Raw genomic sequence first — 12,162 nt, forward strand, 5'->3', positions numbered from 1 at the left:
TACTATGTTCATGAGAATGTCAGTTCCAGAAGTCAAACACATGTGAACAGACTATTGCATGCACTGCTTCCCTATGAAGGTTCTTATGAATAGTCCAAACCCCTACTCTCACTTCCAGAGGTTTTCCAGAGTTTCACTCATTCCTGATCTGCCAATCACACCTGAAATCTATTGATACATATTTTTTCTCATTTGCAGAACCTAAAAACTGAGCTGTCATCTGCTTCCAAATTATCTTCTTTCCAGACAGACCCATAAGGTTCTGGATGTTTAACATGGGTTTATTTACCCTCTCTGTTGTGCCAGAGGACTTTCAGGTCTTCCACAAGTGGCTGGAGAAAGTGGAAGTGTGTGGTCGGCACAACAGCACCACACCCTACGAATTCCTCACCTGGTGTGTGATGTTTTACTGCACCTGAGCACCTCAGCAGCAGGCAGGGCTCCATCTCACCCTGGCTGCCGCTGTGTGCTCTCTGCTGCAAGCCAGAACAAAGGAAAAGGGGGAAAAGAGGGAGTGCAAGGGGGCTTCACCTCACTGCTCAGGAATGAGGGAGCCGCAGTGATTACTGTACACAGGGAACATCCTCCACCATGTGGTGAGGCACTAAAGATTTGAGATTTATAGATCAATCATCTTTTAGAGTTTATACCCTTTGGAAAGTGATTAGTCTGAAAAAGATCATCTTTTTCACATGTCACTCACCTGGCATATTTTTCAACCTACTGTCAGTGATTATTCCAAATCAGAAAGGAATAACCTGTGTAAAATAATTTAAAGACATACTGCTGATTTTTTCATTGGGAAAGACTTTAATATATTCCAGATTAATTTAAAATTCTCTGGCTTCCTTGCTGAATAAACTATCAAAGCCCAAGCAAGCCTCCCTTATTTTTTTTCCATGGGATCTCATGAATTTGTACTTTCTGAGGAATGTTTCACTGAAGCCAGTTGTTATGCTGGTTTACAAGAATTAACTGGTAAACATCTCATTTATTAATTTACATTTACTTTTCTCCCCTGATTTCAAAATTGCTTGAAGTTACTATTTCAAAGTACTTCTTAAGGCTGACAGACTGAGATGAAAAATGGTTTCTGTCCAAATTATTTGCCCTTCAATAATGAATTTTCTCCATGATCTCAGAAGCTTCCCATTTTATAATTGCCATCATATTCCTCAAGTGCAGTAGCTTGTCAGATATGAGGAATTGCAAGACTTGAAATCAGTTCAGCATATATGTCCTCATCATTTTCTTATTGGTTGTCTTAGAGAGCTCATTTTGCCTAAGGTGATAATTTCCCAGAGGTTTCCATATAAAAGATATAGATATAACCTGATTTAATATAATTATTAGATCATTTTTCTTTGATAGCAATCTGCTGATCAGGTTCAGGATTTAGTCTCCAAAGTTGTAGGCAGGCAGGCAAGCAATGTGTTTATGAAAATACAAAATCAAAAACTAGGGGACTGGAGAAGAACCTCAGAGGGAACACTACTTGGCTACTAGTGAACAATTTTGCTTTAATGGTGTGCACTTGAAAAAAATTAATGTATGTATTTTTAGCTCCAAACCCTTGTAAAATACAAGTATCACAGCTATTTTTTTCATTAAATTATTTTATTCTGTTGACACAAAGCATGTACATTTCTGGACAAAATGTTATAAAATATTCTGACATATTTTAATATAAACAGGAACATTTTCGGTGATTGCTTGGATCTAAAATGTTTTTCCACTTGACATTTGTTTATACTTCCTAGGAAAGAAACTCTATTTATGGATAGCTGAATAACACAAATAAACATCTGAGAGAGCTGAAAAATCAGCTTTGATTATGCATGGAAATCTACAATGTCATTGTGTACTCTTGTGCCGTATTCTGATTGCCTGTTTATTTTTACAGAGCTGCTGGTGAGCCCATGGAAGAAGAGCCAGCCTTGTGAAGTGCCAAGTCCTCCCTGATATTTCCTGTGGGTGACATCATTGTGTATCCCCCAAAGCACCCTCAGACATGTCTTGTCTGCTTCTTGGGTGGCACAGATCAGATGGAACATAAACACTGGGCACAAAACTCAGAGTAGCAGCTTCACTTGTTCTTTGGATGGACTTGAAAGAGCCTGAAAGATTCCTTAAATGTAACTGCCACAATTCTAGAGTTACAGTAAAAGGGACTTGGGAGAAAGAGCCCAGAGCATGCTTTTTTAATGCTGTTTGACCCTCTCACCAACACGAATTGTGAAATAGAGTATTGCAAAATTCTACATGATAAATTATAGATATGAGAAATGCAACAGCCAGCAACATACTCTGTGAACTCCGTGAATCACTTTCTGACACTTTTTACTGGATAATTTTTTTCATACTGTGTTAAATTGTTAATAGAATTTGTTTTCTTTGCTCCGTGTAATGAAGAAAAAAAACCCCACCCTTATTTTATGTGCCATTTTTTAACCTCCTGTAATGAATTCTTAGCTGAATAAGTGAAAAGCATTTAAATTATGATGAGGGATTTTAGCTAAAGGGAAAGCACTTCTTATTGTACTATAAATCCCCTGAAGTACTGTGCTTGGTGGTGCTTTATTTTCTTTTCCCTATTCCTGGCCATCCCTCTCCATTTCATGTAATCTTTTCTATCATGAAAACACATTCATGATTCTCTAAAATGATCTTTTGCCTTTAAGAAAAAGTGCTGTACCCTCTGTAGTTGACAGTAGCGCTCACCATATGTGCAGCAGAGATCAAGTATGGATAATTTTTCAAACGTGTTTTTGGTTTGTTCTGAAATGTTCCTGCGTTCTGACTCCAAAGCAGCGACCTTCAGTAACTGCGTGCAGCTCATTTGAAGCTCAGGTGTTTCTGTGGAGGTTGTGTGGGAGTTTTTTTACAGGTTGTGTTGTGAATACGAACTGATTCTTTTATGTGGTCCTGCACCAAGAGAACTGATGTTACTTAAAAAGCTTCAAAGGGTTTAGGCTTTATTTTAGATCCCCAAAGTGCAGCAAGATCTCCCTGCAATGTGACTTTAGCTGTTTAATTCCATGTTTGAGAACGTAACATAGAGTTGTGCCTTTAGCTGAAAATGAACGCTTAAACTGTTACACGTGTTGCCTTACTGTCAGAGAGAGAGAGAGAGATGGGGCATGTATGTAAGAGTACTTCAAATGAACAAAACTCTGCTACAGTAACTTTTATTTTGTTTACAACCTTCTCACCTAATGAACCCCAGGAGATACCTTGAAGTATTCAGCTTGCAGTATTTGATAGCTTGCTCAGCTTTTAAAAGCAAGTGATGTTCATTTTTTTATATATTTGCCAAATTCAAAAAAGAAAAAGAAAAAAAGGATATATATTAAAGCCATAAGTGAAGACTGTCATGCTTTTTATTCTGAAATCTGAAAGGAACCTTAATTAAAACAAGATTTTGGGGAAGGCAATGATATGAAAGATATGGAACAATATGGTTTCAGTTATAGGCAGACTCAAACCTGTAAATCAAAGATGAAAGATTTCACTCAAATAGAATTATATAATTCTCTTTTGTTATGCAGTCAGACTATATCTTTCATGCATTTGGGTTTGTTTACGATTAGCATTTTAATTTTAAAGACTTTTATTACTTATACCAAAGCTCTCCACTACAAGTTAGAAATCTGAGGCATGCTTTGAAAAGGGAAATCTAAAAAAAGGGTTGTCATTTCCTATAATGTGGAGTAAACTTTTATTCTGAAAGGTTTACTCTGAAATGAATGTATACCCCTTAGAAAGGGAAATAAAATTCTGACCCTTGGAACGTGAAATAAAATTCTACCCCCCATTTACAAGCCAAAACCATGCTCGTTTTAGTAATGCAAAGGGTCCCATCAGGCTAAATTAACTCCTGGTGTAAGCCACCTTGCCTGACTCTGGGCAGTTCTGAAGGGGTTGTTCACATGACTAAAGCAATCAGGAGTTCCTCCTGCATTTTCAGCAGACTTCTGATGGCAATCTTACTTTCCATTTACTATGATTTTGTTATGGTCATCAAAGAAATTTCCCTTCAAGGAAACCAAGGGCTATAGCTGATGAGTTGGGTAATTTGTAGAGCTTTTCACATTTTGAAATCATGGCTGCAAAATTTTAATTGAGGGCATAGTAACATCATTTTAAAATTAACCCTAAAATCTGTTTGTGTGCTTAGCTTGCATGAACTTGTATTTGAATTGCAACCTGAAATGTGAGTTACAAGCTTTTCCAATCAAAGTATGTCTTCTGGGGTGCAAATCAGCTAAAGTTGTTTTTTTTTTAGCTGGAAATGCTTTTTAAATGCCAGAATAATTTGAATTAAACCACATTATAAAGTCACACTTATATATTAGTACAGATGTAGTCCCAGGCAGATATCTAGTCATGCTGCTCGTTGAAGTTAGGATCATTTGGATAAACAAGTGTGCTAATAAACTGCACACAGATTGTGTCCAGAAGTCTGTTCTGACTGAAGTCAATAGCAAAGTCCTCTTTGATTTCCATGGGAGATGGATCAGACCCTGCTTTTCTTTTCCCCTTTAAGTCAAGAACGCCATTGCTTTTTGATTATGTCATTCCTAGGCATCTTACAGCCCTCTGGGAAATGATTGAGGCTTATGGTGAATATCAACACTTCCTTCAAAGCAGACCTGGGCTTTCTGAGAGGGCAGTTTCACTTGCTGCTGTTTTCTTCTCACAGTATTTTTTATTACTGTCAATAGCTCCCCATGGACTCGAGTTAAAATATCTTCCAGCAATTTTAGTCATAGTTCTAAGGAAATATTCACATAGACACTCTTAAAAATGCCCAGTTTTAACTGGATTCAACAACAGATTGCAAGAATTTCAGAAAGGTTCGTGAATTGTGTGTTTCAAATGTAAAAAAAATCCGATTTTTGAGGAGACATCAAAGTTTCATGTCTCCCACAGACCTTTCCCACTAGGCTTGAGAGATTGACACCTTTGAAAATTCAGTCCCAGATATTTCAAGTTGACTACCAAAATATCTATGTCTGAGCTTAGATTACATCTAAAACTGAGCTGAAATGCATGAACAAAATGGGATGAGGGTGGTTTCTGCATGTGATTCCATGGGGAAGGTGGAGCTGAGGAGGCAGCAGGGAGCACTCGGAGCCAGGGTGACCCTCTGCCTGGTCGTCGTGGTACAAGAGCTGCAGGCAGGCAGAAGGACATCCCACGGTACCTCCACCCCAGGCTGGCACTGCCATTTGTAGCAAATCTTTGCCTCATGGGGGAATCCTGAAGTAATTGGTGCTCTGCTCCTGCACCAGTCACCAACCACCAGAAAGAGAGATGCCTCAGCAGCAAGTCCCACTAACATGCTTGCTCCAGATCATTTTCTTCTCTAGCATTAGGAATGCAGTATAAAGCTCAGTTGAGCTTTTCTTATGTTACTATACTTTTCTCATACTTTTCTTGTATTCTTATGTCCTTCAGTTCATAGTACAAACTGAAAACTAAAAAGAGACATGACTCAGGAGATCAAGAAAAGAATAATTTTTATCCAGCTTAAGGCTCTTACCTGGGCTGGAGTAAAAACAGCAATGAACAGCAAATCTCAGAACTGCTGAAATCTTCATGAGTGTCTTGCACTTCATTTTTGGACTCTGTGGAGGAATTCTGCATATGCTCATTTGGTTTTAATATAATTTGCAGCTTGATTATATGATCTCTTTCAGGCAACATTTCTAGTGGGTAATCAAAGTTTGTGGGGAATTTTGCCAGTGTAAAGATGACAGAATTATTCCCCTCTTTTAACCTTCCTAATTTTTCTTTCAGTGCAAATGAAGCAACTAATTCCAAGTGACTGAATCTGAAAAAAGTAAAATCATTAAGCTATCTTAAAAAAATACCATAAAAGAAATGGAAAATGTTATGCAAATAAAGATGGCTATGCCTTTACTTTGCAAAAAAAAAGTTAACAACATGCTGCAGGCTGAATATAAGTGGCAAAACAAACTCCTCTCTGGAGTATGTGGTATTTTAGTTGGTGTCTTATCTAAGTGCAGCCTCTCTGAAAAGCTGAGAGGCATAACTGGAGATGAAATATTAGAAAGGTTTTGCTGCAGCCAACACCAGAGGTCCTGTAGAGAACAAGAATGTAGAGACTGACTAATTTTTGTAGACAGACAGCAGGACACTTTCAGGGCAATGTGTCTGGGACAAAGAATTAGAGGGAACTTTTCCAAAGGCACTGATGGCTGTAAAACAACTAACTCCTGTTAGCTTGCAGGGGCAAGGAGGTGTTCAGCAAGTGCTTATTCTTTGGGAAATGCCACTCCTGTCCCACCAGCATGCCTAAACTCATGCAGATGTGAACCTGGCTTGGCTATTTTCTCTCCTCAGCAACAGCAGCAGCAGCAGCCACCATGTGTGCTGATGTGTGTGCTGTGCATTTGCCCAAGAAGTTCTCTGCCCCCAGCAGACATTTCATAACATGACTGATAGGGGAATTTTTTTTTCCTCAATAGTGGCTTTTCCAGAAGCATAGCAGTGCATGGTTGTTTTATTTTTAAAGGTCACAATAGAGCTTTGTGAACCATTATACTTTTTTTTTTTTTTACTGACTCCATGTGGAAGTAAAACAGAATCTGTACCTGGGGAGGGGGGATGTGGTGTATGGAACCTGCCACAGGAAAGGATCTCTTTTAAATCAAGCTTCTTCTACTTGCTTTTTATCCTGTATTTGAAGGAGTTTGGGTTCTAAATTATCATTTAAGATCTTTGTCATGTCACTCGCTTTGTTTTTGTACCTGTAATTGAATTCACCCTTGTAACACATAGAAAACCATCTGAAAAAAGTCTGGTTTCTGACAGATTACCCTGCCCTTGGTGTGGGAATGAGAATAGCTTATCTTTGTCACTTCTCGAAGCAATTAAATGCTTCATTTTTGTAACAGATCCAAACTGCAGCAGTATTTTGAGAGTACTATTTAGCTGACTGTCTGCTGACTGTTAAAAAAAGAAATTGTGAAACTTACATTCCTCTCTAACCTCAAAAGAAACCCATTTTGATTTTAACAATGTCATTTTTTCACTTGATCTGAAAGGGTTTTGTCCCATGAGATCTTGTTACTAGCTCAGTTCTAATCTCTGGTAAATCACACACTACAGAAAGTGAAGACCAAAAAGGATGGATGTTCCAGCAACTCTCAGTTATGTCTCTTCTGCACAATCCTTCATCCTGCTCCAGTGCCATGTTCTGTGGTTAAGAATGTTAGCATAGATTACAGCAAAATATAAATTGTTCTGCACCATCAAAGATGCTGCTCTTTGGCTGTCAATTAGCACTCTGTGAGCTGGGCTGTCATTTATAAGGGCTGTGATTTGTGACAGAGACATGCGTCTGTGGGGATGGTCTAAAGACAAGTGATGCATGCAAGCAGTGGCACTGGTGCTGTGTGGTCAGAAGGATTCTGTGCCGAGATCTCCACACATTCCCCCTTTTTTCTCCAACGCCTGCATGGCCAGAGGCACATTTGCAGTAGCAGAGCCATGGGATGTCCTGATTCAAAGACCACTTAAATCCCTTTAACAGGCTTTGGGTAACTGGGAGGCAGCTAGAGGAGGAACCAAAACTCTGCACCCAGCCACACAAAACTGTATAGAAAGCCCAGGTAAAAGATCTGAGCTTGCCCTCACATAATTTTTTCTGATATGAAGTGCCAGTTCTGCTCCTAGAAAAGTCTGTCTGAAAGAAAATTGACTCTGCTGGATCTATTCTATCGACTTCCTGAGCGTGTATATGTCATGTGTTAGGGGAACAGGTTCACACTCATGTGTCTTGCTGCTTAAGTTTACTGCTATTTTAAATTTCATGATTGGCTTAATATTCCAAGTTAGGATGCAGTAGGAAAGCATAAAGCAATACCTGGTGAAGTCATAACTGAGGCTTTCAAAGCAAGCTTACTGCCATGGGTTTATACAAGACTGAGTTTTTGGTCTAGGGATACACAGCTAAAATGTCTATTTTTTTCATAGGAAATTGATGTTACTATCTGTTTCCATGATAAAAACCAGTCCTTTTGCTCAGAGTTCTGAAAGCTTATCTGTAATTTGTCTTTCCAGGCAGAGCAGATTCTAAAGGATAAAGCATCAGTGGGACTGACCCAAAGGGCAACATTTTTAAAGGTCAATAGTAATATTTCCATAAGAGTAAAAGGAACCATCGTTATTATTCCTGATACATTTTTGTATCTTCAAGTATCCAATGAGTAATGTTAAGTAATATTGTGCTCCAGAACTTTGTTATTTATAGATATATGAGCATTGGATTGGCGTGAAATAGTCTTCAACCAAGTTGTTAAAATCCCTTTTGTTTTGTGTTTTGTATAATTCTTTGGCTATAGTCTTGTCCTAGTGTTAATAAAAGCTATTTGAAGTAAGCTAGTTCAATACTCTGAGGAGTTTTTTTGCCTGTTTTATTTTTTAATCTGTGTGAAAGAGAAGTGGAGCTCTGAACATGCCACCCTGGTTGGATCATAGGATTCTGACTGTTAAAATATAAAGGGGGAAGCATGGTGAAGCTGGAGTGCATAAAAAAGGAACCACAAATGTTAATGTAAAAGTAGTGTTACATAGCAGGCTAAAACACACACAAAGCAGAGCATTGCAGAGCTCCAGCTCTAACACCAAGCTCATATTCTATAGTTCCTTTGGCTCATTGTCCTGAGGCGTTGCAGAACACATAATTCTCCTCCCAGTGAAGCAATTTAAATAGTACATGCACTGTTTGGAAAGCTGCAAGGCCCCTACTTTGTGGGCGGTGGGGAATACCCAGCACTCTGCAGCAATGCTCTGGGTCGCGGTATTGCTCCAGCGCTGCTGCTGTAAAACTCAGAGCTGTTACTTTGATAGAACAGACCTGTTTTGGGAAAGGCACCCACAAAAGCAGGGGAGTGAGGAAGGAGTGTGTTTGCTGTGAGCACATTTTGATCACTTGCACATTGTCAAAAGTAGCTCACAGATTGAAATTGCTTCTGTGTGTGGACCTTCATGCACCTGAAAATGAAAACTGAGCAGAGAGGAGGCTAGCTGGGAAGTACAGGCTCTTTGTTTGCACATGGAAACCCCTACCTCCTGGCACGTATCCAGTCCTGCTCCAGAAGGGGATTAAAACCAAGTGAAGAAAAACAGCATCCTATAATTTTAGCTTTTTTTCATTCTTTGGAATAACACATCTTTTCCTTTTCTGGGGAAAAGGACTCCAAACCTACAAACACACAGCCCTATTCCATCAATAAAATACTGTTTGAAAATCTGAACATGTAACGTGTAATCTCCTTGGCATATTTCAAAGAAGTTCCATGCACAGAGAATCTCAATCTATCCAGTCTATCTACTTCTCTGTTTTGCTTGTTTCCTGTGATTCCATTGTGATAAATTGCAGAGCCCTGGGATAAATTGCATTCATCATGTCTTTCTGGCTGCCTCACCTGCATTTTGTACATTAAAACCTCTCTCATGGGTCTACTTCTAACATTCCAACCTTGTGAGAGATTCCAGCTAGACACCATTGCTGCTTTAAAATCAACCTGCCAGAATTGACCTTGCCTTTGAGAAGTTGAGTGGGTTTTTTTGAAACCTGCAGACTGAAAATGCTTCTAGGAATCTCCTGTAGATGGGTGGGAGTGAATTCTTTCAGATTCCTCTTCTCATGTTTTTTCACTGCTTCCCCTGGAGATCCTCCTCCCCAGGAAAAATCTTTCTTTCCACTGGCAGCTTTAAAAGGAGTAGCGAGAGTTGGATGGCTCTTTGTCAGAAAGGGTAAATAGTGAGATAAATCTGAGTAAATATATGCTGAGCCACTGCTTTTCTTCCTTATTTCCTTCTGTTTTCCTTGACAAATAAAAAGAGACGGATATTAAAATTATGGAATTTGGTTTCAGTGTGCTAGAAATCCTTTTTGTTTATTTGTTTCTTTTTAAAGAGAAAAGTTTAGTTTTTACCTTTTCTGTCACAGTGTGCATGTACAGTTCTTTATTCATACAGGCCTCCTGGAAACTTGTAAAGTAGGGTTTCACAATTTTTGTTCACAATTCCTTTTCCGGGGTTGCCTGTTAAAGGGAACAAGTTCAACAAAAACCCAAAATGAAATTCTGTACTTTACTAGAAGATGAATAAGGGCATGAATCCAGGATTTTGTGCAAAATTTATATTCTTAGCTTGTATGCTGCTTCTGGCTGAACTTCTCTCTCCACATATTGCTGAAAAATACCCAGCCTGTTAATGGCTGTCACAGGAAAGTCTTCATAGATTGTTAATAACTGAGTAGAACATTCCTGGTAAGATCCTAAATTACCTCTCCTGTGGTATTTTTTTATGTACAAACAATATAATTATAAAACCATTCAGATGGTTATATCATTTGAATGCATCATTCTTTAGATGTCTAATTTAATTAAAGATTAGTCTGTAATAAAGTTATTAGTTATTATCAAAACAAAATACCAATCAATCAATCAATCAGGGTAAAAGCATACATTAAAAATATTTATGTTGCCCCAAGGCAGTACAGGTTTGTTTTCCATAATGCCACATTAGCTGTGGCAGAGGCCCAGCCTAACTGTATGCAATTCTGCCAGTCTCTACACAGGAGCAAAGAGTAGGAAGATAATTGCCATAATCTGTAATACTTTCTTCTCAACTTTCCATTCATTGTCTAAACGCTGCCCTTCAACTTTGGCTGTGTAAAGCAACACAACCACTGAAAGTCTAATATTTTTCTCTGTACTTTAGGTAATTAGTCTTGAAAACCTTATTGGCACATTTGTAGATAATCTAGAGTCTAGTCTATAATTATTCTAGTCTCATTAAATTTGACCTACAAGCAGGGATAAATTAGACAATTCTTTGTTTTACCTATTGAATATCGCAGGAAAAATAGCAACTGATTCTTAGAAAACAAGCCCATAAATAATCCTGCATTTGATTTCTCTAATTCTCAGCTTCTTCTCCTTCTCCCTTCAAAGTTGTGGTATAGAAGTATATATTATGTCAGCTGAAATGTAAATGTGTATTGTCTGTCACTACATCTGATGGGGAGCAGTTCTGTCTCTGCCACCTGAGCCAGAAGGAACCAGTCCTGGCTCCTTTTGAGCTATTGCCTGGAGGGGATGTTTGGGTTCATACTGGAAGTTGAAAACGTAATTTAACAGCTGCAGCAACATCTGTAAAAAGCAAGAAGTGCTGAAAAACTTAAAAAAAGAATATGTGTACTCCAGTTCTCCCTAAAAATGTCCAAAATTATTTCATGAGAAGCGTCATCACAGTGTAGTGTTGTTGTCTTGCAATGAAGTCTTTTCATCTTCATTGACCTACAATAGCTCATGTTATCTCCTTTAGAGCCTGTATCTGAACCAGAAATGTAAATCTAGAGTGGCATCAGACAGCTTCACCTGAATCTTCTTTGTAATACCAAGATTTGTCCATAGCCATGGTTGCTGTCCTTTTCTCCACTGTAGGTGTAAGTAACTCTCTCTCTGGTTACTGCTTGATGGCACATCATGGAAGGGCAGTCCTGGTCACAGGCTCTTTGTGGAACTTGCTGCTTCTTGCTGCTGCTGAACATGTCTTCTGTGATTTTTATGGGAATGTAAGTGGTTTATTGATTGAGCTGGTAAGGTCTGCTGAGAATTGATCATGTCTAGCAAGCATGTGCCATGCAGAAATTTTTTTTAAGTTAGGAGAAAAAAATCTATGAGAAAAAAGTTTTATTGATACTGAAGTGCTGACAAATGGTCAGTACTAGGGTACACTACGTCTCTTTGTCTTCAATTTCAGTTGGAAATAGACCTACTCTGAATAGCAAAATGGCTCAAAGTGAATTACTCTGAGCACTTTTTACAGCTGAGTGGTTTGAAGAAATAATTTTATTTCAGTGGCACTCAACACAAAAATCCAAGTTCCTTGTAAACACCCAGGGTTTTATACTCACAACAGCCACAGAAGCAGTCCAGTCATTGCCTCTTTTCACAGATAGGTTTAAAAGTGTTGTTTGAGGATCCATGAAGAGCTTGTAGCTGACGGAAAAATCTTCAGAGCTACAGTCCTTATGCCAGCACCCAGACTGTCCATGTGACTATATTTCTTCCAGATGCTTTCACATTATAAAGTTAGAGTGTGTGTATTTGTGACTTC

General features: G+C 38.6%; 1 protein-coding gene across 18 annotated transcripts in view; it reads left to right on the forward strand.

The window, feature by feature from the left end:
* HDAC9 (histone deacetylase 9) overlaps positions 1-8,418 on the forward strand; it is a 459,669-nt gene extending 451,251 nt beyond the window's left edge. For all 18 annotated transcript variants that reach the window (XM_038129895.1, XM_038129893.1, XM_038129906.1 and 15 more), the window contains one exon: positions 1,904-8,418. In XM_038129895.1, the coding sequence (XP_037985823.1) occupies positions 1,904-1,943 (40 nt within the window). In that variant the 3' untranslated portion in view covers positions 1,944-8,418. The remainder of the gene's footprint in view (positions 1-1,903) is intronic.
* Positions 8,419-12,162: the final 3,744 nt, after the last annotated feature.

The sequence above is a fragment of the Motacilla alba genome, chromosome 2 (genome assembly GCF_015832195.1).
Source record: "Motacilla alba alba isolate MOTALB_02 chromosome 2, Motacilla_alba_V1.0_pri, whole genome shotgun sequence".
Lineage (NCBI taxonomy): Eukaryota > Metazoa > Chordata > Aves > Passeriformes > Motacillidae > Motacilla > Motacilla alba.